We start from the raw sequence: 27,852 nt of genomic DNA, 5'->3' as shown, positions 1-27,852 counted from the left end.
ATTTCCTATGATTAAGAGTCACTTACTGTTTTTAGTTGTGTCTTATGTTGGTTACATCAATCTACAAGTGTGATAAGATTGATCAGAACTATACACACATATATAAACAAGTGCGTGTAAACTGGTGAAATAGGACTAAACTCTGTGAATTGTCCCAATGTCAATTTTGTGAATCTATAATTTAAAAAAGCTAAGCAAATAAGCCAGAGAAAAGACATATGATTTCACTAATATGTGGAATTTAAGAAATAAAATAGATGAACATAGCAAGGGGTGGGAGGGAGAGAGGCAAACCATAAAAGACTCTTAACTCTAGAGAACAGAGGGTTGCTGGAGGGGAGGTGGGCAGGGGGATGGGGTAAATGGGTGATGGGGATTAAGGAGGGCACTTGTGATGAGCACTGGGTATTATATGGAAGTGATGAATCTCTAAATTCTACTCCTGAAACTAATATTACACTATATATTAACTGGAATTTAAATAAAAAAACAAGTAAAAGTTAAAACAAACTTTATTTATTACCATTTTTGGTGCTCCTAAAAAAATTAGGAGACTTGGAACAACATACCTCAGCTATGGGACTGTGAGATAGACAGAGACTGTCTAAAGTTCAGCTGGGATTCTACTAACAGTAGGTGAAAGTATCAGCCACTAGATTTGAGGCATTTTTCCTTATTTTTTTCCCCAACAGTTTCATGAAGCAAAGCCAGGATATACTTTTTTCTCAGTCTAGCCCTATCTGCCTTCTAGTTAGTAACAGACACCTAAAGGCAGACTCAAGAATTATCTTAGTGAAGTTTAACATCAAAGAGCATGATTCACGAGCGCATACAAGGTTATCTACTGCCAGCACTGTTTACAGTAGCCAAAGAACGGGGCCGCCCAAATGCGCGCCAACAGGGGGACAGCACGTACGTACAATGAAATGTACAAAGAAAAACAGCCACTGGATTTTAGAGATTAGTATGAAAAAAGAATATAAAATATCTCCATAAATTGTTATTTATTCTATGTGGAAATGGCATTTTGACTATATTAAATAAAATACAGTATATGAACGTTATTTCTAAGGTATGGAAACAACCTAAATGTCCATCAAGAGATGAACCAATAGGGGCGCCTGGGTGGCTCCACTGGTTAAGCATCTGCCTTCGGCTCAGGTTATGATTGTGGGGTCCTGGGATTGAGCCCCACATTGGGCTCCCTGCTTGGCAGGAACCCTGCTTCCCCCCCACCCCCTGCTGGTGCTTTTTCTTGCTCTCTCAAATAAATAAAATCTAAAGAAAAAAAAAAAGATGAACAAATAAAGAAAATGTGCTATACACACAAAAAGCAATATTATTCAGCCTTAAAAAAGGAAATCCTGCCATATGCAACAACATGGATAAACCTGAAGGCCATTATGCTAAGTGAAATAAGCCCATCACAGAAGCACAAATACTGCATGATCTCACTTATATGAGGTATCTAAGAGAGTCAAATTCACAGCCTAGAGTGATGGCTACCAGGAGCTGGTGGGAGGGAAATGGAGAGTTGCTACTGAACAGGTGTAAAGCTCCACTTATACAAGACGAGTCAATTCTGCCTGTAGTTAACAATACTCTATTGTACACCTAAACATTTGTTAAGAGGGTAGATATCAAATTCAGTGTTTTTACCAAAAACACTGGGGTTTACCAAAACAACCCCAAAGTGCACAAGGAATCTTTTGGAGATGATGTTTATTACCTCGATTGTGGTGATCATTTCACAGGTGTATGCGTATGCTCAAACCCATCAAATTGTACACGTTAACTATGCACAGTTTTGTGTAACAATTACACTTCAATAGAGCTACCTTTGGTTTTTACTTTAATGTGGATATAAGCAAATATAAAATTACATATGTGACTTGCATGGTATTTGTACTGGATTGCTTGGTTCTAGACGGAGCAATGTTCAATGGTCACTGCCCACTGAAAGTAGGGTACAAAGACCCTGGGGTTGGAAAGACTTCCCTATATATCCTTCTATCAGTGTATCATTTTTAAAGAAGATACTTGTGGAATTTTTTAACAAATATACTGAAAATCAACTTCAGTAGTTACCATACTGGTCAGACTCAGAAATCCTGAATTCTTAGTTGCCAGGTCTCAGTGGGAAACTTGAACACCCTTGAAAAAAACTCCAGAGTAACCAAGTCATATCTTCACTGAGCTCAAGGTGTATTTGGTTTTAATCTGAGAGTTCTCCTAACCCAAAAGGCCACATCAAGTTAAATGACGTCCAGTTTCACCTTGATGTTCATAGCTGCCAGCTCAGCTACAAAATACCGGAAAACGTAAGGCACAGAAACAGTGTCGATGGTGTCGCTGCGATCACACAACGCACAGTTGTATTTTCTGTTGCGCGTGGCAGACCAAGAAGGGGGTGGCTTCTCCAGCAGCGGAGAGAGTAAACTACCACACTTCACGCACACATGGGCTACTGAGCGATCCGAACAGTTGAAGAGGCGGTCATGAAGGAGAAAAGACGTACCATGAGCTAAAAGAGCATCCCGCTCCATTTCCCCAAAACGGATTCCACCCTGGACATTTCTTCCCCCTATAGGCTGGTTCGTGACTTTGTCTCTGGCTCCCGTGGTTCTAACCTGGAATTTGTCTGAAACCATGTGGCGTAAACGCTGATAATAAACCACGCCTATGAAAATGTCTGCTTCCAGTTCTATCCCACTGATGCCACTATACAACCTCTCGGTGCCATAGAAGTTGTAGCCAGCGGCTTTTAACAGCTCGCCGAAGTACTCTAAGGCCGAGTTCTCCTCTGAAAAGGTGAAGGGTGTCGCATCATGGCAGAGACCGTGCAGAGCAGCAGACTTCCCTGCCATACTTTCAATTAACATCCCGATGGTCATGCGGGAGGGAAAACCGTGAGGATTGAACAGGATGTCTGGGACCATCCCGCTCTCGGTGAAAGGCATGTCCTCAACCGGCCACAACCTGCTCAAGATGCCCTTCTGCCCGTGGCGACTAGCGAATTTATCTCCGATAGTTGGGTTCCGAGGGACTCTCATCGTGATGCAAATACACTTGAACTTCCCACTGCCAGTGTCATTACTACACACTTTGATGTTATCCACAATGCAATTTTCTTTACTCCTGGGAAAAAAAGCAGACAGAAGGTCAAACTGTTTTCTTTACACTGACAAACACACCTAAGTTTCATTGACATAATTAGTGCTTCATAAAGGATATTTGCAAAACTTATTCTCACATTTCTCCTCCAGTACAAACAGAGTTGGTATCCCTAAAAGTATTTATGAACAGAGCTACTGATTCTGTTCGCTACAGAACTCTGCTCATCCGAAGAAAAGCAACAGAGACCACCAAAACACTATTAATGAAGACCTACTGCTGAAACCATTTCATAGATGGAAAATAAACTAAACATTTTTAATTTTAACGAGAGGCATCATGAACTTGACATTTTTAGCTAGGGAAATCCCTAACAACATGCATGAGAGAGATGACCAAGTTTGAATAGCCGAGTTTTAAAAAGAAGTCACAGGCAGCTTGTCAAATCGTAACGGACTGACAAGAGAAGCAGAAAACCAAAGGCCGTCCAGCAGACACAGAACTCTGTCTCATTTAAGAAATGCCAATTCAGGGGCGCCTGGGTGGCTCAGCTGGTTAAGCGTCTGCCTTCGGCTCAGGTCATGATCCCAGGGTCCTGGGATCGAGCCCCACATCGGGCTCTCTGCTCAGCAGGAGGCCTGCTTCTCCCTCTCCCACTCCCCCTGCTTGTGTTCCCTCTCTCGCGGTCTCTCTCTGTCAAATAAATAAAAAGAAAGCTCTTAAAAAAAAGAAATGCCAATTCAGTTATGACTGAGTCAGTAACTGAGCTACCACTTTTATCTTCTCCAAAATTCTCCTGTTACAAGTTAACTTTCACTGACCTCAGCAACTTCACTGAGAAACAGCCTTTAAAAAATAGCACTGGGTACCCAAACTTACTTATAGTACATCACAAAGCTTTCCCCGGTGTTGAGGTTCAGGTAGCTGTAATACGGATCTCCATACTGCAGCTGTGCTCCAATAAATGGCAATCCATCATCATCTAACTTCTGCAAAATCCGCGGGTCACCAGGTTTGACTCCAAACACCAGACTATCATCTCCTTGTTTAATTTTTTCAGAGAGATCTATGAACTCAGACTTGTAGACACTTCCATGGGCAAAGCCTCGTTCCCAGGAGGCCTTATTCACGATCTACAAGGTCAAAGAATCATTAATTCAAGAGACTGAGGTCAAATGGGGATTTTCACAATAAAACTGGTTAGACTTAAAATACTTGGTTTAGGATAACTGGCATTCTAATTTAAAAACTCCAAATTTTCAGGAGCGCCTGCGTGGCTCAGTCAGTTAAGCATCTGCCTTTGGCTCAGGTCCTGATTCCAGGACCCTGGGATCGAGCCCCTCGTCAGGCTCCCTGCTCAGCGGGAAGTCTGCTTCTCCCTCTCCCTCTGCCCATACCCACCACTTGTGCTCTCTCATGCTCTCTCTCTTGCAAATAAAACTGTAAACAAAACAAAACACTCCACATTTTCCAAGCCACCTACACTACTAAAACCCACTTATAAATGGCTTAAAACCTAATTATGCATAAATATAAAAGGTAGATATATCCAAGACTACATTCATTCAACATCTACTCATACTATGCACTCAAGTATGCACAATATATGCATATCTGAATATTTAGTGAATATCCCTCAGGGCTTGCCACTTTCAATGGAGACGAGCAATTAATCATTTAACAGAACACTCATGCACCAGGACGTAGAAAAACAGTAAACAAAAAAGTTACAAATTAAAAGGAATGGAACTACATCTCTTGGTAGAACTTACCATGGCATCTTCCATATCGTAGCCAGTGTAAGAAATAACAGCAACGATGGCATTTGTCCCAATTGGATAGTTATCCATGTCATAATAATCATACATGTATGGTCTTACTAAAGGGCTTTGTGGAGTCTGAAGACGGTACAGTTTATTATCTGACCGAGCTTGGTAAGTGAGAAGTGGAAAGCCCATGGTTTGCTTCCCTACAAAGGGAAAAAAAACTTTAGCATCTTGTTTGTTTCCCTTGATTATAAAGGTCATATATAAAATTCTAGGGGTGCCTGGTGGCGCGGTTGGTTAAGTGTCTGCCTTCTGCTCAGGTCATGATCCCAGGATCCTGGGATCAAGCCCCACATCAGACTCCCTACTGAGTGGGGAGTCTGCCTCTCTCTCTGCCTCTCACCCCACTCTCTCTCTCTCTCAAATAAATAAATAAAATAAAATAGGAAACAGTAAAACATTCATCATAGGGGAATGAATAAATCAATCGTGGCAGACTAATACACAGCATGAAAATAAAGCAGAACCACATGTATGTATGTAACCAGACCATGAAAACAATGCTGAGTGGGAAAAAGCACAGAATGACATTTAATATTGTATGATTTATGTACATTTGTAACACATCCCAGACAATTCCATAGTTTGTGGACATGTGTATAATATAAGAAAAACATAAAAAGGGGAGAATAAAGGATATATATAAACTACAGGGTATTACTAGTGGAGGAAGAAAAGGGGTGAAAAGGGGACAGTAACTATTATTAGATTATTTTCTTACACAGAGCAAAATGTCAGTATTTGTTAATTCTGGGTATGGGGTACAGAGGGTAGGGAAGTAAGTCTTCTTTCTACTACTTTACATTATAGAGAATCAATCTGAAATAAAATGATTTTTAAGATTAAATATATATATGTGCATTTTAAAATACAGAAAAGGAGACTTCCAGCTTTCAGTAATAGAAGGCTACTCCTACAAGACCACCCTCAGCACATAAGATCCAGAACAATACAGAACAAAAAATCACCACATGGGCACACGCACACACACACACACACAATCTGAAAGCACTGGAGAGTAACCAAAAGGGGTCAGGAACTGGAGAGGAATTTATACTTGGACAAAAGAAACGGAACGGCGTGAACTACTAGCTTTTTCAGTTTTTAATGTTTTTGTTTCTTTTGGCCTGATGGTCCAGTCACTATAGTGGCTACAACCTAGATAAAAACCTACAGTTTTACTGGCTTGAAGACCCAAGGAATAGAGTTCAGAGCACAACAGCAACTGGAAAGTAAGGGGGTACATTTTAGAAAGGGAAGAACCATAAAGGGAGAGCCTTAAATTCTACATATAAACTGAGTCCAAATCTTTGGTGGACTGAACTATGCATGCATGGGACAGATCTAAGCAGCCCACCTAAGACTAAAAGAACTTCAATTGCTGTGTTTAGTTGTCAGTTAAATCTAAAAACCAATCCTCTTCAAAGGAACATAATAGAACCCAGAGTCTTAAAACCTATCATTCACAATGTTCCTGATATGATCCAATAGTACCAGAAATACAAAGAAACAGGAAAACATAACCCATACTCAAGAAAAATGTAATCAATGGAGATTGATCCCGAGATGACCCAGATGTTGGAATTAGCGGGGCACCTGGGTGGCTCAGGTCATGATCCCAGGGTCCTGGGACCGAGACCCACATGGGGCTCCCTGCTCAGCAGGGAGTCTGCTTCTCCCTCTCTGTGTATGCAAGCTCTCTCAAATAAATAAATAAATAAATCTTAAAAAAAAAAGATGTTGGAATTAGCAGACTTTTTTTTTAAATTTTTTTCAGACAACAGTTTTTAAACACCTGTTACAACCATGCTCAAAAACATAAAGGAGGGACACCTGGGTGGCTGTCGGCTAAGCGTCTGCCTTCGGCTCAGGTCATGATCCCAGGGCCCTGGGATAGAGTCCCACATCGGGCTCCCTGCTCAGCGGGAAGCCGGCTTCTCCCTCTGCCTGCCGTTCCCCCTGCTTTGCTCGCTTGCTCTCTTCTCTCTCTCTCTGACAAATAAATAAAATCTTTAAAACAAAACAAAACAAAAACATAAAGGAAAATATGTTCACAAAGAAAACAACAATCTCTGAGAAAACAAACTATAAAAAAGAAACAAATGGAAACTCTAGGCTGAAAAATTAAATATCTGAAATAGAATGAAAAGTCAGTGAGGGTAATGATAGATCAATAAAAGTGATCCAGTATGAAGAGAAAGAAAACAAAGCAGGCGCCTGGATGGCTCAGCCGGCTAAGCATCTGCCTTCAGCTCAGGTCATGATCCCGGAGTTCCGGGATCGAGTCCCACATCAGGCTCCCTGCTCCACGGGGAATCTGCCTCTCCCTCTGCCCTTTACCCTGCTCGTGCTCTCTCTCTCACAAATAAATAAAATCTTTAAAAAAAAAAGAAAGAAAGAAAGAAACAAAGGAAAAAAGAGATCAGAAACCCAGTGGCTTACAGGGCAATTATCAAAAGGTTTAACATAGATGACACATGCTGAAAACTCAAGAGAAGGTCAAAAGCAGTGTTTTTAGAAATAATGACAGAAAACTACAAATTTGATGAAACCTTTTAAAACAGATTTTAGAAGACCAGTAAGCCCCAAGCACAAAGAGCATCATATCTAGGCATATCATACTCAATCAGCTACAAACCAGATATAAAGAGAAAATCTTAAGGACGGGAAAATAACACATTATATACAAGCAAACAATGACACTTATAACCACTGACTTCTAGCACAAATGACAGAGACCAAGAAGTGACCCAGTAATATCTCTTAAGTGCTGAAAAAATATAACTGTCAAATCAGAATCGTACATCCAGTTCCAAGTGAAGATCAAATAGAGACATTTTCAGAGAAATAAAAACTAAGAGGATTTGTAGCCAGCAACCTAAACTATAAAAAAAGTGCTAAAGGAAGGTTTTCAGGCTCAAGGGATACGACACTCAATGGAAACCGGAATCATCAGGCAGGCAGGCAGAGCACCAGCAGTGGTGAAATGTGGGTGATGACAACGGCCTGTGTTCCTCAAAAATCAAATCACAAGATCTCAGACAAATCCAAATCGACAAACATGCCACAAAATAAATTACCTTTTTGTTCAAGGTACAAAAAGGTCAAAAATGTCAAAAATGACAAAGGCTAAGGATCTAATTTAAAAGACTAAAGAGACTCGACAACTAAATGCAACGTGTGATCCTGGATTAGGTGCTACACAGAAAAAATGTGCCATAAACCATATTTTTGGGACAATCAGTCAAAATGTGAGTAAAGACTATAAAGCAGTATAATGACACCAATGTTAAACTTCCTGATGTTAATATTTGCCCTTGTAATATGCAAGGGAACACCCTTACTGTTAGGAAATACACATGAAATACTTAGGGGTAAAGGGGCATCGTGTCTGCAACTTACCTCCAAATGGAAAGCGGTGCACGTGGGACAAAACGTTAAGAGAATCTACATAAAGGGCTTATAGGAGTTCTCGGTACCGTGCTTGCAACATTTCTCTGAGTTTGAAATTATTTCACAATAAAAAAGTTACAGGCGCCTTTCTTGTGTGAATACCCCCGCCCTCCACCATCTTACCCATCTGGCACTGGTACATGTTCCGAGGACTCTGGTTGTGATCGGAGAAAGGGATGAAGTTGGCGATCACACTCAGCAGGCTGTGAGGGAAGAGCTCCTGGTGAGTGGTAACTCCTGCCAAAACCTCATCCTCAAAGATGGCAACGTTCATGAAGATCTGGAAAAGAGGAAGGACGAGGAAGTTCAAGGCACAGAATAACTGAGAACGTATTAACTCGTCCTATCTCTCAGAGTTTAGGACCCAAAGACTAGAACAAAAACCTTCCCCACTCAGCATCATGAACACTGATGGGATCCAATGGGAAGCTTCCAGTCAGAAATACTGTCTGCTTGACACATTTCATTCTAAATCCACCCTGGTCCAACCATAAAGGACAGGAAGAAAGACATTTTGAAGTAGCACGAAGCCCACAGTTTTGCAACTGTGAAGATGTAGGCAAATACTGTGAGTCTAATGGAATGTTCCCACCTCACCACCTGAGGCAGAGCCAGGCACAAAGGAGCGGGGCAAGATGGGAAGGCAGGTAATGTGACCACCAATCCTCTCTCTCGATGTGCGAGAGGTCACAGAGGAGGCAGAAAGTAAGTTCTGATTTTCTTTCAAATGCCCAACTGTTACTAAACAATGACTACACTTTCTTTATAAAAAGTTTTTTGTTTTTTTTTTGAGAGAGAGAGCACATACGCAGGGGGAGGGGCAGAGAGAGAGAGGGAGAGAGAATCTGAAGCAGACTTCCCGGTGAACATGGAGCCTGATGCGGGGCTCGATCCCACAACCCTGAGATCATGACCTGAACCGAAATCAAGAGTTGGACTGAGCCACCCAGGCACCCCGATAACACTTTTAAAAAACAGTGCTTGGGGCGCCTGGGTGGCTCAGTTGCTTAAGTGTCTGCATTCGGCTCAGGTCACGATCTCAGGGTCCTGGGATCGAGCCCCACGTTGGGCTCCCTCCTCAGTGGAGAGCCTGCTTCTCCCTCTCCCTCTGCTACTCCCCGTGCTTGTGTTCTGTCTGTCAAATAAATAAATAAAATCTTTATTAAAAAAACAAAAAACCAAAACACAATGGTTATTAAGTCTCCGAAAGTTGTATACTACACGAGCACACAGAGGAACCAATCACAGTGCTCTACGAACCTGCTCCATAGTTCCAATTAGTTCTTCTCTGCCTAATTCCAAGTTCTGCACAGGGCGCACCAGTCTACAAGGAGTGGTAAACAGGAATAATCCCGGGTAGAGACTTGGTTTTCCTGTCATGGGGATAAGGGCCACTTCCATCCAGGGAGGAATTCTTTTTTCTCTCAACACCTGTTTTCAACAAAAAAAGAGTTCAATTAAGAAGCAGTGATGTGTTTTACATCTATCCCCCTGCCACCCAGGAGGTGGGCAGAATGCGAAAGGAGGTCAAATATAAAAAGCAGTATCAGGAAATTAGTTATGCCGGTAACATCGTAGTGCCCTGCCAGTCTCATCACCACACAGAATGCCACTCACGCAGTATCCAGAGCTGGCAGAAGCCCGACCTTCTGAGGGGCTCAGCCTCACTCTGCGGCAAACTGGTAATGGGGGAGACTAGGGGAGAGGTAAGGGGAGACTAGGGGAGAGGTAAGGGGAGACTAGGGGAGAGGTAAGGGGAGACTAGGGGAGAGGTAAACCAAGGGAGACTAGGGGAAAGGTAAGGGGAGACTAGGGGAGAGGTAAACCAAGGGAGACTAGGGGAAAGGTAAGGGGAGACTAGGGGAAAGGTAAGGGGAGACTAGGGGAGAGGTAAACCAAGGGAGACTAGGGGAAAGGTAAGGGGAGACTAGGGGAGAGGTAAACCAAGGGAGACTAGGGGAAAGGTAAGGGGAGACTAGGGGAGAGGTAAACCAAGGAGGTGCATGTGAACACACTAAATGAAAGTTTGTCCTCTGATATCTAGAATGTAGTACATTACTGGTTTTATTTTAAACTGTATTCAATGAAAAGACCCTTCTACCTGGAATTTAAAAAACAAAACAACAAAACTTTTATTAATCAACTCCTGGGTAAAATACAAACCCACATTACAGAAATGTGAAAAAATAATGAAACCTATATATCAGAACTTAAGGGCAGTCACAGCTAATCAAGTCATCAAGAAAAATAGATGGATTAAATTCTTAATGCAAAAGCAAAAAAAAAAAAAAAACAAAACCAACAAAGACACACGTACACACAAAACCCCCACAAGTTAACAAAGACATAACCTGAAATTAATGAGGTATAGTACTGAAAAAGGTTCAAAGCAACAAATCAAAATTCTTCATTCTTAAAAAAGAAAAAAAAAATCAACAAATATCCCTCACTTAACCTAATCAAGAAAAAAAGGGGGACACATATACACAAATGTACTGAGTAAGAAATGACAACAGAAAAAAAAAAAAACCCACTGAAACTAAATTTTAAAATCATGGGTATACTCTGCATACCTCTAAGAAATCAAGATGAAATAGATAAAATGCAGTTCACCAAAACAGACCTCAACAACAGTAGAAAGCCTTTTAAAAGATGATCAATTTCCATATTAGAAATAAAGGTATCCAGAAACTAACCCCAAAGAAAGCACTAGAGCCAGATGGTTTCAGAGGGGAATTCTAGCAGACTTAGGCCCAGATAACCCAATGTTCCACAAACTGTGCCAGGGCACTGAAAACAAAGGAAAACTTTCTAATTTTTATAAAACAGATACTTATGTCAATTAAGAAAAAAATACACCAGGTGCGCCTGGGTGGCTCAGTTGGTTAAGCGACTGCCTTCGGCTCAGGTCATGATCCTGGAGTCCCGGGATCGAGTCCCGCATCGGGCTCCCTGCTCAGTGGGGGGTCTGCTTCTCCCTCTGACCCTCCCCCCTCTCATGCTCTCTCTTATCTCATTCTCGCTCTCAAATAAATAAATAAAATCTTAAAAAGAAAAGAAAAGAAAAGAAAAATACACCGAGACCAAGTGGGATTTATTCCAGGAATTTAGGATTCATTATTCATATTATTAGAGAATGATGATTATTAGGGAATAAATTAATATAATACACTCAGTACACATCTAAGGGAAAATATTACAGATTTGTCCCCAAATATACCCAAGAATGAAACACGGAATTACTGCATGATCCAGCAATTCCAATTCTAGGTAGGCAGCCAAAAGTACCAAAAGCAGGGACGCGAACAGGCACCTGCACACCCAGGCTCACAGCAGCAGTATTCATGAACGCCGAACGCTGGAAGCTACCCAAGTGTCCACCAACAAATGAATGGCCAAACAAAATGTGGTGGTATGTACAACAGAATACTCATCAGTCTTAAAAAGGAATGCAATTCAGACCCCTGCTACAATATGGATGAACTTGGAAAGTACTATGCTGAGTAAAATAAACCAGACACAAAGGGACAAACATTGTATGATTCCACTGACACGAGGTACCTAGCAAAGTCAAAGTTCACGAAGAAAAATGGAACGGTGGTTACCAGGAATTAGGGAAGGGGGAAATGGGGAGCTCCTGTTGAATGAGCACAGAGTTTCAGTCTGGGATGATGAAAAACTTCAGCAGATGGATAGGGTGATAGTTGCACAACAACATGAATGTGCTTAATGGCATTGACTATACACTTAAAAATGGTTACAATGGTATATTTTGTTATGTAAATTTATAAACAAAACCAAACCACAGGAACTTTCTGGAGAGCATGGAAACGGATCCAATTTGAGCATCAAAATAAGCAACAGCAACAGAATACTCATAAAATAAAACAAGCATCTTATAAATCTATGCTGATGTGAATAAACAAACAAACAAATGGAGGAGAAAGGAAAACTCTGCCTTACAAAACAGCAACTCATAAACACGGAAGGAATGATGGAGCTAGAACTATTTGGCAGCCATCAAGTAATAACTCAGCAAAGAATCATCAATGGAATAGTAATAATTCTGCAAAGAAGTCACCAACTCACAGGGGGGAAAATCTGATGAGGGAAAGGGCTTTCACGTAGCTTCCAAATCTCTCTCCACAAATTACTAATTACACAGAAAACTGGTAATAGCACAATGGACCAACCTAGAGCATAAAACCTTAAGAGTGATCATAATTAACATCACCAGTTGTGGGACAAGCCAACATCATGTGCCTCTTGAAAGGATATCCTGAATCTCATCATCAGAAAGCTCCACACCAACATAAATTAAAGAATATCTATATAATAACTGGCCTGTAGTTTTTTTTTTTTAAAGTCAAGACCTGAAAGGCTGAGGGACTGTTCCAGATTAAAGGAGACTAAAGAAACATGATAATTACATGTAATATGTGATGCCGGCCTGGGTCCCAGCCCAGGATGGCAAGAACAATGCCATAAAGGACATGACTGAGACAACTGACATCTTCTGAGTATCAGCAGAGCATTTCACCACCCTGACCTTCCTTGATGTTAAAAAGCATACTGTGGTTATTGAGGAGACAAACTCCTTGTTCTTAGGAAGAATACGCTGCAATCTTTGTGGAAAAGGGGTCTTGCCTGTCCACCACCTTCAAATGTTCAGAAGAAAAAACTACGTACCTATTTATAAAGAGCATACAAATGGATAAAGCATGTGGAGCAAAACATAACAATTGGTGGATCTGGGTAACAGGACTTCTTTGTGCTGTTCTTTGTGCTGTTCAAACGTCTTTACATTTACAATTATATCAAAGTAAAACAATTTTAAAACTACAAAACCAAAACTAAACCAAATAGACCAGAGCATGAACTACAATTCATCCTCTTGCCAAAGAACAATTCTTCAGTGCAACACTCTTCGTAGCAACACTCTTGTTAGGAAAATTCCAAGTAAGTTAGTTAAAGGATGTCATTCTTTTTGACTTTTTAACAATATACTTTCAAGATCCAGAAGCCAACAGGATAGGACTTAATATCTTGCCTATCTTTAATACTACTTGAAATATAAAGAAGATATTTGAGGCTCCCTTTATGCCACTAATATTTACAAAACAAAAAAAGTTAACATTTGTTAGACTAGGGCCTCAAGGAAACTACCCCCCCAAAAAAATTCCTTCAGGTCAAAGTATCTGTCACTGACCCCAACCTATGAGGCCAGCACAAGACAAGACTCTGCCACTTTGGGGGTACACGGGCACTTGTGGAATTAGCTTCTGACCTCCAGACCCCCGACCACTCTAGACGGCTGTGGGGCTACCTCAACAACGAGAAAAGGACTGACAAGATCAAGGCATAGAACAATTCACAAAGACGCAAGATCACCTTAAAATGTCGGAGAGAATCTGCAATGCTCGGAGCAAGCTCCTTATCCACCCAGCCAACCATGACGCCATCCAGCAGGACGGGGTAGCACTCGCTGTACGGTCGAGGTGGAGCTCCGTCAACCGGAGTGACCCCTGGTGAAACGAACAAACAGAATGCTCACTTCAGAATGCTTTTTCCTACAGCCAGAACTCCCTCCAGAGGGGTTCAGCAACCGCTTCGTCATTTTAGACCTCTAGTTATCTTATCTCTAAACCAGTACATTTTTATATTGCTTGAGTGTTTACAGGTCATTTCAGCAAGGACACACGGGCAACTAGTGACTCTGTCTGGGGAGAGCAGCTGGGGGAGAAGGGTGTAAGAGAGGCTTTCCACTGTCTACCTTCTATATTTTGATCTGAACCATGTAAATAGATTAACTTTTCACCCAAAACCTAACTACATTTGATCCTCATTATTTGTGGATTCCACACCTGTGAATTTGCCATATTGCTAAAATGTATTTGCTTTTGTGGTCATTCCAGGACATTCAGCCAAAGCAGAGAGCGCAGCTAGAAGGTCCCCGGGAACAAAGGCTATGTCTCTGATGACATCAGGGTACCGACTAGACAACTCCTTTTTAACTGTTTTCCTGCAAAATGACACTGTTTCCTACTTAGAGATGCAGTGGTTGAGCCACCAGATGCAAGGTGAGTGACCCCAAATGTTATTTCTGATTATTAAATGCTGAATGCTGCTTTATTTCAAACGCTTTGACATCTTTTTTTGGCGTGGGGTGGGGGGTGGTGGTGAAAGAACAAAACTACAACATTTAACTTCTTCACTCATTCTCAAAAAAGGCACCTGACCTATAGAAGAGCCAAGAGACCAGCCCAACCCCTGCATAGAAGAGGAAAGAGAATTCTTGCTGGAATTCTCTGCTCAGCCCCCAAATAAGCAAACCTTAACAATCTGCACCTGTGAAAGCACACACCCCCAAACCAACGACTTCCGGTCGCGCTCCACATACCCAGGCTGCAGAGCAAGGCGGGAACAGAGGCCGCGTGCACACGCTGTGTGACGACCTCGCACACAGCGGTCAAGTGGTTCATGAGGCCACAGGGCTCCCCGTCTGGGGTGTGCACGGGACACAGGAAGCCCCAGGACTCCGGCAGCAGCCTGCGCACTGTGGTGGTCCTCATCTTGGCAAAATCGGCCCCTCTGTGCACACAGCGGAAATGGGACAGATAGCGTATGAAGTTCAGCTTATCAGCCACAACGCAAAGGCCAGAATCTTGCAGGAAGCCAAGACCTTCATAAAACAAAAATCGTTCAGGAACAGGCTCAACTTAAAAATACAAGTCTATTTTGATTTGAGGCTCTGAGGACAAACACCTCAGAGCAGTGTACAAACCGCAGAGTTACTATAAAGTTTATTAGCTCGAATGAGTGGGAAGAGTTTACAAAACTAGTAGTAAAAAGGCAGTAAAACTCCCGATTTCCCAAATTATATTAGTGCCCCTCTCTCCTCTACTACTACCTCCTTAGTGGGAAACATTAAATGAGTATGAAACAGCAAGTAACTAAATGGGATTCATCAGAGAGGGCTAGAGAATATGTAAGAAGTTGTTATTCCTAAAAACAATCTGCAACAGTACCATCTGTTTAAAAAAAAAAAAAAAAAAACCAGCAGATTTCTGGGCCCTCCGTGACCACGTAGGCCTTTCTGACGCACCTGGTTTAGGGATGGGCATCTATCTACAACCCTCCCAGACTACCTGTCCCAATGACCATTCCTCACAGATTTACGCTGTCCTTAGTATTCTGGAAGGAGCCACAGAGATGCATGTGACGATGAGAAGTGTGAAGTTCTACGGATGCCTTGTCTCAAGTCCTTCAGACTGATACACACTTGTCAAATTTACAACATGAAATCAGTCTTGACTGAAAGGGACAAGTTCACTTTCAAAGAGAACCTCTCTCAGCAATATATAAATCTACACTGAGCAAATGAAATGTAACTAAAATGTAGCCAATCGATTTAATTTTACCTGTTTTGGAACGCAGATTCCCAGTAGCAAGAAGATATTCAAATGGTTTTGTAAGGTCTGTTCCCAGGTTAAAAATCTTCATCAAATTTTCAGTGTTTATGGACACATTCGTCTTCTGAGCCCTCTTGTCTAGAGCTATTTTAATAGACACTAACCAAGATTCCATTTTTTCCTGAAATAAAATTTAAGCCATTAAATTCAAATTATTCACGTTTCCTATTTACTCCCACATAATCTGTAGGTCTGCCAACAAAGGCCCACTAAGTTTATACATTTGACATGGAAAACATCTGGCCTATAAACCTGAAAACCAGCCTTTCAATGGGTGGACATTCTTAAGACAGAAGCTACAAACACTTGTAGATCAGGGTTTCTCCGCCTCGGCACTACTGACATTTTGGCTGGATAGTTCTTAGGGGCCGAGCATGCGTGCAGGATGTCCAGCAGTGTCCCTGGCCCTAACCCACTGGATGCCTGTAGCACTCCCCAAGCTGTGACAATCAAAACTGTCTCCAGGCACCAAATGTCCCCTGGAGTGGGGCAAAACTGCTCCCAGTCAAGATTATCGACATGAATGGTTTGCTCTGGCTTTAGAAAAGTTTTTCATTAAAATGCTCTTATCAAGCAGTCAAAACAGCTTCAACAGGCAGAAACAGACAACAAAAACAAAGCTCTGAGACCAAGCAGCAGCCCGTTGTCCTAACAAAATAAGAAGAAGAAAAAACAAATAACTAAGAAGAGGTCAAAGTCTCCAAATGACACCCAACATACAAGATGGCTGACAAACCAGTAGGAAAGACTGACTCTTTCTTCTTCTAGAAATCTGAAACACAATGGAAATAAAAATAAGACAGAGACACCGGTAGCAGCTCTGTAGCCCAAGACAGGAGACTGGGGGAATGAGGAGCTGATTCTTCTCCCTTGTCACATGTCTGCCTACTGTCACTTTGTCATTAACTTGCTAAGGTGAGCAAGTAGCATTTCTTGGGCACATACTGTATGCTGGCACTCTGCATATTTATTTAAGCCTCACAATAAACTTTTCCTCAAGAAGCAGTACATTGCAGAACCACTTGGGCCAAATGTATTTCAGTATTAAGAATTTTCCAGACTTCAGGGGAGCCTGGATGGCTCAGTCGTTAAGCGTCTGCCTTTGGCTCAGGTCACGATCCCGGGGTCCTGGGATTGAGCCCCACATTGGGCTCCCTGCTCCGCAAGAAGCCTGCTTCTCCCTCTCCCACTCCCCCTGCTTGTGTTCCCTCTCTCGCTGTCTGTCAAATAAATAAATAAAATCTTTAAAAAAAAAATTTTTTTTTCCAGACTTTAGAAAGTTAGCAAGTGCATAAACCTACACCTATTACGAAGACTGAGGCACTGACTCGTAATCAAACACATTTCTACAGTGAAACACACAAACTGTCACACTAAGTAGAATCAATAAAAATTATAAATAGCCTCCTGCAGTGCAGGTCAGGTTTTCCTGCCAACTTGCATTTTTTAGGTGCTAGCACTTTCGGGATTTAGAAATGCAGTTGAGTGACTGGGGACGTGTGTGTACGGGCTGTGCACGACACAGCAAGAAAAGCCAGAGCGGCCTCTCAGAAGCCCTCCTGGGAGGTTCACCAGCCTTTCTGGTGAAAGGCTGAGGCATATAAAGCTGAGCAGACAGTGCCTAGGGCAGGAGGGGAGACACCACAAAAGATGATGAACGGGGCCCAGCCTATCTGTTCTCAAGTTCAGCAAGGGCAGCTCTGCAATCTCTCTCGCTCCCTCACCATTAAGAAGCCCTCAGAACCAAGCACAGAAATCACAGGACACCTCAATCTCTGCTGCAACACTCAGTTGAAATGGCCGATGAAGTCTATAATTCAGATTATGTCACTGTCGTGTACCTTCCTGAAGATTCTTACTTGTCCCACATTCAGAGATTCAGAAGCTTTTAAAACAAAGCTGGTGTAAAAGTAAGGAGATCACACACGTTAGGACAGTTACATGTTATCATTAACGTGATGACCAAGATTTGATGTTGTCTTCACTCAGCCTCTAAGAAACATCACGGAAATTTCTGAATTTGGTATAAACTAAGATCTTTGATTAAGTCCCTTACTGCTCAGCAAACAAACAAAAAGAAAAGGCAGACTCTGTAAAATGCCCACACTACAAATCATAAACACATAGGAAACAATACTGCTGGGAACTGCTTCACCATTCCACGAGAGGGCCGGCCGGCCGGGGTGAGAGCAGTAGGCGCTTACCTTCAGAAACATGAGGAAAAGCTGACCGGGCGTCAGGACTTCTTGATTCACTAAACTATCAGGATTGTCCTCCATGCACTCTCCTTTGGCTAAAGCAAAGAGCTTCCGGGTCATGAGACAAAGCATATAAAACTTTTCAGTATTGGATTTCAAGTGGATACAGATGCACTGGCTGTCAAAAGAGAAAGCAAAGCTTAAAACAATTTAGCTGCTACCACTACTTGATGATCTACTGACCATGGTCCCCAATCCGTTTACTAGAAGTGCTTTTTACTCATTTTCAAAAAATTGCTTTTCGGGGCGCCTGGGTGGCTCAGTCGTTAAGCGACTGCCTTCAGCTCAGGTCGTGATCCCGGGGTCCTGGGATCGAGTCCTGCATCAGGCTCCTTGCTCAGCGGGGAGCCTGCTTCTCCCTCTCCCGCTCCCCCTGCTTGTGTTCCCTCTCTCGCTGTCTCTCTCTTCTGTCAAATAAATAAATAAAATCTAAAAACAAACAAACAAACAAAAAATTGCTTTTCATCTTCACTGGCAGCATGAGCAAAGGATAGGACGTGGCCACAAGGTCTAAAGCTGTGCGGGACAACACGGCGTGACAAGCACCATGTGGCCATTTACATTTAAATTAATTAAAATTAAATAAACTTAAGAATTCAGTTTCTCAGTTGCACTGGCCATTCAAGGGCTCAAGAGGGGACTTGTGGCTACATATTGGATGGCGCTAAGAACTATCCAGTGGCTACAGAACACAGAGTCTTTGCCTTGGGGAAAGAAAGGGACATCATGCCCACAGCTTTCAAATGTTGCAGGAAAAAAAGTGTTTACGTGCAGAGAAATTAAGAAAGCAAATGTAGTAAAAATGATAACAACTAGTGAATAAAAGTGTCCACTGTACTATTTTTGCAGCAATTCTGAAGTCTGAAGTTGTTTCAAAATAAAAGTATAAAATGAAACTGCCATAAAAAGAAAAGGTAAGGATGGCCATAGAAACAGAGCTAGCCCCTACTTCCTTAGACCAGAATTCTACCTGCAGGTCCGTTCTGAGCCCCAGCGGACTCACCAGCCCTAACTACAATCAACATAAAGAACCACTGACACCTTCCGCCCGACAAAAAACAGTTTAAGCAAAAGCACACATACTTGAACAGAAACTCTGCGGCTTGTTCATTTGGACACCAGTCAGGAAGACTGAGCTTTACTCTGAAGCGTTCACCTAGATAGTTAAGGACCTGTTTTTGTGTGAAACAACCCTCTTCCATGACGATCCTTAACATCTGAGAAACAGAGTTCCTAAAGAAAGAGTTCTCCTCTTTGCCTTTGATGAGCTCCTGAAAAATCTGATAATCAGAGAAGCTGACAAGTGCCTAGAACAGAAAAAAAGTTTTCTTTTCAATTGCTTGTAATAACTAAACCATTTTACCCATTAGGTAACAATTCTCTATTTTTCTAACACCCAAAAAAATTAGCACTCCACTACTGGGGAATCGAAATGAACTCTCCGAGATAAGGCCTGGCTTGTATGATAAGAAGACGTCAAGATGGCCCCAGTGATCCTCCCCTTCTGGTACTGTATAGCCTCCTCTCACACTAAGTCAGCGCTGGCCCGTGTGACCAAGACAATACGGTGAAAAAGTAGACGTGTGACTCTCAAGGACAGGTCACAGAAGGGACTGTGGGTTCAGCCTTGCTCTCTTGGCTAGCCCTCTCAGGGAAGACAGCTACCTCAAGCAGCCTGTGCAAAGGCCCACTCGGAGGAACTGGGGCCTCCTGCCAACAGCCCGCACTGACGTGCCAGCCATGAGCGACCACCTTAGAAGTGGACCCTCCGGCCCTGGTCCAGCATTCTGAACGACCGCAGCCCCTACTGACATCTCACTGCAATCTCCTGACACCCTGAGGCAGACGTGCCCCCAATCCTAGCCACTTCCAAATTCCCGGCCACAGAAATAGTAAGAGGGAAATATTTACTGATGGTTTAAGCCACTGAAATTTGGGTAATTTGTTATGGAGCAGTGCATAGCTGGTACGCATGAACTCCGCTAACGAGACCCTATCCATCCATTCTGCACAGAATGTGACCCCCCCAGGGAAGCTCTTCATAGCAAAACAAATATATTCATGAAGTCACACCTTAAGTACAAATCCCAAAGGAAGAAAAAACAGTTCTTTCCGATAAATAAAGTTCAACATAACTGTGCCATTTTCCAAGTAGTGAAGGTTCATATTGACTGCAGAATGTTCCTCCCTCACACAGTGCATTGAGACTCCTATTGAAACAAAGCAAGAAGTCAGAAACTCAGTAATACTATAATTGCTTCCATCATTGTTTTTTTTTCTGAATTATTTTTACTCTCTTAAAAATAGAGCCAAATCACCAAGGTTAGCCAAGAATGGCAACCAAAAATGTTTCCAGACCTTGCCAAATGTCCCCTAGGGTGCAAAATCTCCCTGGGTTGAAAACCTCTCAAAGTAACCGAAGCTACAGAAATTTAATCCAACTTCGAAGTTTCCTTCCAGAGCAGGGTCCATGTCTTATAACACATTATATCGCTAGCACCCTGCAGAGCCTGATCATATAGCATCTTATATCCCTCGTACCCTATGGAATCTGGTCAAGAGATGATGGCTTGATCCAAGAGTTCAAATGGAAAAAAGCAGAATTTTAGATTTTAAGCTTGTTTCAGTGTTAAACAAAAATTGCGAAGACATCCTGCATCAGTGATACAAAAGAATAAATGACTAGCCATTTTGACTTGCTGAGATGCCATCATTCTAGATACGGTATGTATGGCTATCATTCGAGGCTGATTTTTAGCTCAATCATTGGAATAAATTATTTAACCGCAGGGTTTCCCAAGAATGTAAAATGTTGTCTTATGAAGCCAGGCACTGTCACAGAGAGTGCTCAGAGGCCAGGTGGCTGTCAGCCAGGGACCCCAAGAGGAATGCCATGGTAGCCTGCACCACAAGACTTCTGAGGCCCATACCTACCTCTGATTAAGTCAGGCCAACCTCCACCTTCGTAAGTAATACCATAAATACATGTGTTCTTTCAATATGGAAAAAATGATACATAATAGAAAGTAGGGTTTCCCACTATAAAATCTTAACACAGAAATGCTTACTAGAAAAAGAAACAAAATTTTTCTAAGAGAACATTCCAAAAGTCACTACAACTTACCATACTGAGTATAGCCAAGCCCTCTGGTTTTCCATTTTGGTCTTATCATTGCAACGGGGAAATTCCTCCGAGGCATAATCAACATTCGGATGACTTTTTCAATGCCATTGATTATAAAATAACCTCCCATTTCCTGCCAAAGAGACGAATTATAATTTGTTAGACAAAGATACGTTAATTGTAAACATGAAGCTGCCTGCCAGATACAGTGTGAAGTGCACAGGAGGCACGTGGAGGCGAAAGGGTCTACACATCCCTCGGAAACTGTCAGCGTGCGAACTAACAGTCTTCTCAAGTGCATTAAAAAGGTTCTAGGGACTTGGGAGAAAAGTATGGAAGAAAATCAGGGTAACTTCTTCCACTGGACAGGCTCGACCTAACTTGCCCTTTTGTCCCCTAAAATGATTTGTCTTCAAATGATATTTAAAAGCAAAACAGAACAAAAAAACTTACTCTAAAGAGATGAAAACAATAGCCATTTGGTTCCAGGCAAATAAGGTTTCCCAAATAAGTTAAAAAAACTTTGTACAAAATCTCTGGAAACCAGACATTCAGATTAGCTAAAGAGGAAACGATTTTTCATAGCTCTGGCATCACATTTCTGTAATAAATAAAAGGCTACTACACACTGCCCCACTGTGAAGCAGGCGTAAGCATGCTGGGCTGCTCTGTCTCCACCCCATTTAACCCTCATAATAACGAGTGGCACCGTTGTTATGCCCAGCAGAGGAAACGGAGGCTCAGAAAGATGGAACGTGCCCAAAGCCACATAACTGGTAAGTGGAGCGGCGGGGTGTCAAACCCAGATCTGACACCATCACCCTCATCCCACCACGTTACACTGTCTCCCATTGCAGGCAGAGTCTGTATTCTTGATCATTTCAACTCAATACTGCAAAACCACTTAACGCAGCTAAAAGAGATGCCAAAGAGAAGGCAGGGGAAGCATTTAATACGCTCACACAATCTTACTGCTGGTAAAGCAGACATCTCTAAATGTGTATGCTACAGAAAATTCGGGAAAGTCCTATCAACTCTTCCCCCACAGTAATACTGTTCTCTAACTGGACCACCACTTTTCATACACTGTCTTCTTTGAGCCTCATTCTGAGCCCCGCACAGGATGCACACAAGGCAGCTAGCCCCATTTTCCCCATTCAGAAACGGAAGCAGAGTAAGAAAACCTGACTCCCACTGACACGTGTCGTATCTTCTCACCCCCACCTCAGGCCTTCTCTAGCGTCACCTGGCCTTGCAGTGTACTGGCCGCCCGCAGTTACCTCTGCTTCCTCATGGTGCTCCATGAGGGCTTTGGGGGGAAGGTTGTGTAAGTTGCAAAGCTTAGACTTCACCATGATGGGAACATAGCCAAGAAACTGTTTAATGATTCCTCTGGAGATTCCATTCACTGCCCAGCTGATATCAGCCTAAAGGAAAAGGAGAGAGAAAAAATACTTAAGAAAAAGAAACTACGTGGATCTACAAGAACAAGTATTTCAAAAGAGTAAGGAAGAAGGCCGTAAAGTAAATGATTTTATGCTTTAGATTTAGAAGATGGCATCTCTTTTAGATGACAGTACAAAGAAAGCAGAACTGTGGTATACACTGTATTAGGCATCAGCCTTATTCTCGCAAACATACAGTGTGAGGGTCACATGCTGTCACTTGTACTCACGGTCAGCTTGCCCCGATAGGTGCTCCTCCGGCCCCGGCATTCGGCTGGATAAATGTTGAGCTCTTTGCAGATGTTCCCTTTGGGAACCATGGGTGGACTGATGACAGCATCCACAATAGTAAGAGAGATCCGCTCATCTTTGAAAGCAAATTCAAAGGGAGGGATAGCCTGAAATACAATTCACACTATGAACTGCTTGCATTTCCAAGGCCCTCTTTCTGTAAGATTCTTCCAAACCCCACACGTTCTACAAGCACCGATGCCCATCATGCCAAAGGTGACCTATCCAGGAAGATGGTTAAAGCTACACCCATTCTACTCATAGCCCAAGTCCCTGAAACGATAATGCGCTACTTCAGATCTTGAGTGTCTACTCCATGTCAAATTCGTAGTAGGCTCTAGGGTACAACTGTGTACAGAACAAAGCTGTTCTCTGAACCAAGTGCCTGCCTTCTCTATTATACCTGGTGTCTGCTAAATACACAGTAAGACAAATGGGACTGTGGCTAACAGGCAAGGATATGGAAACATCCTCCTGATGCAGGACCGGACACTCTAATGCCCTTCTTTGATATTTGTACATTTCATCCCCCGGTGGCCTCATACTGATGCCAGAGCCACACAGGTGGTGGCCCCGGAGGTTTTTCCCATTCCACAACAGCCGCTTCTCTGCACCACTCCCTGGGGAAGCTCTGCTGTTCTGAGGAAAGGGTATCATTGAGCTCTCGTACATATCAACTGTGAACAAACTCCTAGCCTTAGCGTTAGAATAAAAATGCCAAAAATGGAGCCAAGAGTATAAAGAAGGTTCTTCTCCTCATGTCAGTTCAGTCGACCTTTTCTAAATTTTAAAATTGTATCTAAAGCTGGTATTGTTTTAGAATGTATTATTTTATTCTAAAATGAAATTTTAATCTGTCCTATTTAAGGAAGAAGCATTAATTTTTTTTTAAAGATTTTATTTATTTATTTGACAGAGAGAGACACAGCGAGAGAGGGAACACAAGCAGGGGGAGTGGGGGAGGGAGAAGCAGGCTTCCCGCCGAGCAGGGAGCCTGATGCAGGGAGCCTGATGCGGGGCTCGATCCCAGCGTCCTGGGATCACGACCTGAGCCGAAGGCTGACGCCTAACAACTGAGCCACCCAGGCGCCCTGAAGCATTAATTTTTAGAAGGGAGAAGATTCACTTTTTCAAGCCACAGGTGCACTATCTTTATCTCAATACAGTCTCATTACTTGAGATAGTTATGGTCTATAATGTTGCCACAAACACTGAATTACTGAATACTGAATCACTGTTCTTAGGGGAAATACAAAGTTAGGTTCCTGTGAGTCTCTGATCACACTTCATCAAATGATCAATACATAACCTTGTTTTAAGGATACCTTACTCAGTATATATTGGTTGTTGTTTTTTTTTTAAGATTTTATTTATTTGAGACAGAGAGATACAGAGAGAGAGAGAGAGCACGAGTAGGGGAGAGGCAGAGGGAGAGGGAGAAGCAGGATCCCCGCCGAGCCAGGAGCCAGATGCGGGGCTTGATCCCAGACCCCGGGATCATGACCCGAGCCGAAGGCAGACGCCCAACCATCTGAGCCACCCATGCACCCCTCAGTATATACTTTTGATTCATTCACACCGAACTCACAGCCAACAGCACTAACTCATGACTGAACAAAGGTTATCTAACACAGATTTTCTCTTAAGGAGTACGTCACAGCCTTTCTGCACTTGGAACATTAGACAGCACTTCAGCACTGTTCTTGAGGACCATCTTAAACGTGAAATCACCAAGAAAAAGCACCAGAATGAGAAAAACTGGACCGACTTTGAAAAAGATACTTATTTATAGTCTGAGAGCTTGAAACAAGAAAGCAGAGCATCACCTTCTTGGACCTCAGTTGGGATGAAGCACATGGGGCAATTCAAATTTTTCACCACTCTGCACATGGTAAATATTGATTTGGGGGTTACAAATACATTTTAGTGAGTAGGCAATTCACAAATATGAATTCCTGAAAAATGAGAATCGACTGTATTCTGAAAAGATGACTGTGAGGCATCAATTTGGACTCAAAGAATGAAGGAACCCATCCCCCCGCCCCCTGAATTGAGCAAACCTCTAAACAAAAATATGACAAAAGCTATTCTTCCTTCATTTACTTTACTGTGTTTTCTGTAACAACACTTTCACTTAGTCTTATGGTACCAGCTGAGCTGCAGCATCATTGCTTGTGCAGGCTATGCTTTCTACATGTACTTCAATCAAAACAATGTATCTTAAGACATAGAATACAGAAGCAGAAACGGGAATCCAGCTGTCTTCTAATAAGCCAGACATTTAAAAGATAACGCAAAAATATCATTTACGTTTAATTTTTTCTGCTTTAGAAAAGAAAAATTTTTAAACCACAGCACTAAGTTTTATCAGGGATTTCATTAAGGTTAAATCTCTAGAAATAAGGGGGGGCTTGTACAAAGCTGATGAAGCCTCCTCAAATCTCATAAAGAACCACCAGCTCCGGCTCTTTGGTGGAATTGCCCCCTTGTTCCATGTACAGATTATTATAAGGATATTGCTTTGGCCCCATGGGCTGGTAGGTGGGGTAAGTTTCCCCAACCCAAAACATGAACACCATGAAGACCACGAAACCCAAGAGGTGCTTACACATGGGATCTCAGGAAACAGGCATGAGGGATGTGTCCACAAGTTTCCTGATATACACGTCAAGGTTCCAGTGCATCAGCTCACCCAAGTTCAACCTCAGGTCTGGGTGGTCCCAGTGATACCATGGACCCCTCTCCTGCCATGAGCGGTCAGGGAGCTTCGGGTAGTTGCCACACCCTATGCTGTCATCTGACTGGTTGGTAGTCTTCCACCCCCATATTATACTTCTTGGCGATAGTGGCCGGTTCTTGTGGGGTCTTGGGATAGGGTCCCAGGAGCACGTCCTTGGTAATGTGGGAGGCTGTCTGTGCACCCAACAACACCAGCTGCCCTTTTGCAGCCATCAGACTCCCAGGGCCCACACCCTGATCGCCGCCATCTTCACCTTCCTCCCCAAAAATATTTTTCTTAAAAATGTTAATATATAATTGGTTTATCTTTTAAATGAATTAGTGTTTTAAAAATTTCTCAATTTTAATTTCTAATAGAGTAAATACTGATAAACAAAAGCTGTTCAGGATCCCTCAAGAATTTTAAGAGTGGGAGAGGGTCCTGGAGCCAAAAACTTTGAGAACTGCCAGTCTATATATCACTCCTCATAAAAATTCTTATGTACATGTGCTTTTATATTTTAGAGAAAGCCTTCCTTGATCATCTCAACCCCAGACTCTTTTTTTCACCATTTTAATAAACCCCAGTGCCAATTAACCTTTAGTTAGATATGGTTTTCCTCACAGATACGAAACAAATATTTCCCATCAGCCTCATCTTTTGCCAAAAGGTGAAGGAGTATTAATTAATCTTCAAAGAAACCTCAATGGCTCACATATTATTTGGAGAGTTCAAGTATCAGAAACTGGCAAAGCTCTCCGTTATCCCTATTTCTCACAACACAAATCCTTCCCAACAAACCCACACAGTAGTGTCCCCTGAGCTGTGCTCTTTCACTTCCCCTGGAGGGAATGCACTCCCCGCCCCCCCCCCCCGCCTTCAATTCATCTCACCCCGCCTTTTCTCAAGCACCTGGATTAGCCGCACCTCCTATGTGCTCCCCAAGTACCCTACACTCTGCTTGGCAGAGCATTTCTCAAGAGTATTGGCACTGACTGCTTCCATGCCTCCACCACCTCCACTCCACTTGCAAAACATGAGACCAAGCACTCAAAAGCAAGAACTGTGTCTCACACAGGACTGCCTCTTCCTCACCCTCAGAGCCTAGTACCTGGAGACACTGGCTATGCTGACTAAATGAGACACGACCTCCCCCGCCACCACCTCTTCACTTGAACTCTGCTACCATATCCTTTAGATCAATCCCTTAATGTTGAGCAAGTGTTACTGCTACTCAATCTCGCTTCTATGCTCATCTGTATCTTCCTCAACACCCACCTACCTAATTCAGAACAGGCGTCCAGTAGTTTCTCCCGTTAAAGCTCTGAGAGAAGAAACCGTGGAAGGATGACCTCCCACAGTACAGTCTATGTGCGAATAGGCTCAGAACCTTTTCAGGTAAGTTTCTCGGAGAAGTAAAACTCCCAGTGATACGAAAGCGCGTGCGTTGTGAATGGCTGGGAAGCACACCCACCCGGGGCACTTCCTCACTCTCACCGCACGCTGAAACTGTCCTACGAAACACTACGGTTCCCATCACAAATACATCTAGTATTCCCCTAGTCGACTCGACTACAAGTGCCAGGCCCCGGCGCGGAGTCTGGCGCGATCAAGGGGTACAACTATTTGGGATTATATTGGGACCTTCCAGCCATCTCTCTGGGACCCCTACCCGAGGCCAGTGCCCCACTCCGCCCAGGCCCCACTCACCCTCGCCTCCTGGATCTCCCTCTCCCTCGGCGCCACACACGCATCCTGCCGCCAGCCTCCCTCCCCCAGCCCCGCGGGGCCCCTCTCCTCTGCCCGCCTCGAGCTTCGCCTCGTCGCGGGCCGCGCAGCGGGGAAGCGGCGCGAGGGAACGCAGAGCCGACGGGAGCTTGGGAGGACGCCGCGCTCACCTGCACTGCGTGGCTGAGCCCCTCGCGCACAGCGTAGTTGAAGGACTCAACATGAGCCCGAGTCAGTTCCTGCAACGCTGGCTTTTGCTGTTCCCGCGGGACCCCGTAAGACGGGTCAGTTAAGTGCTTTAGGCTAGGCCCGCTGGGCAGATTCTGCCACCGGCCGGCGGGATCCATGCGTCCGCCTGCACACCAAGAGCCAGCTACCGCTCCGCACGCGCCGGGAAGGGCAGGCACGCCGGCGCCCACAGC

At 43.2% G+C, this 27,852-nt stretch overlaps 1 protein-coding gene and 1 pseudogene across 2 annotated transcripts; both read right to left on the bottom strand.

The window, feature by feature from the left end:
• Positions 1–494: 494 nt before the first annotated feature.
• Positions 495–27,852, bottom strand: POLR1B (RNA polymerase I subunit B). 2 transcript variants are annotated; one of them, XM_036103819.2, is made up of 15 exons: positions 27,601–27,852; positions 22,923–23,090; positions 22,528–22,674; positions 21,248–21,380; positions 20,197–20,333; positions 19,207–19,430; positions 18,070–18,241; positions 15,815–15,986; positions 14,794–15,075; positions 13,785–13,918; positions 9,654–9,824; positions 8,517–8,673; positions 4,887–5,083; positions 3,994–4,247; positions 495–3,138 (listed from the first exon to the last, which is right to left on the bottom strand). In XM_036103819.2, exons 1-15 carry the CDS (start codon positions 27,775–27,777, stop codon positions 2,256–2,258), a joined length of 3,408 nt encoding a protein of 1,135 aa, XP_035959712.2. In that variant the 5' UTR covers positions 27,778–27,852; the 3' UTR covers positions 495–2,255. The 2 variants fall into 2 exon arrangements, with proteins under 2 accessions (XP_035959712.2, XP_077912435.1); XM_078056309.1 differs by having other exon boundaries at positions 22,923–23,059; positions 27,601–27,734.
• Positions 25,415–26,101, bottom strand: LOC144379345 (NADH dehydrogenase [ubiquinone] 1 beta subcomplex subunit 8, mitochondrial pseudogene; annotated as a pseudogene).

Source organism: Halichoerus grypus, chromosome 10, assembly GCF_964656455.1.
Source record: "Halichoerus grypus chromosome 10, mHalGry1.hap1.1, whole genome shotgun sequence".
In the NCBI taxonomy this organism is placed as follows: Eukaryota; Metazoa; Chordata; class Mammalia; order Carnivora; family Phocidae; genus Halichoerus; species Halichoerus grypus.
The sequence above is the reverse complement of the archived record's forward strand: the minus strand, read 5'-3'. Positions and strand labels throughout refer to the sequence as shown.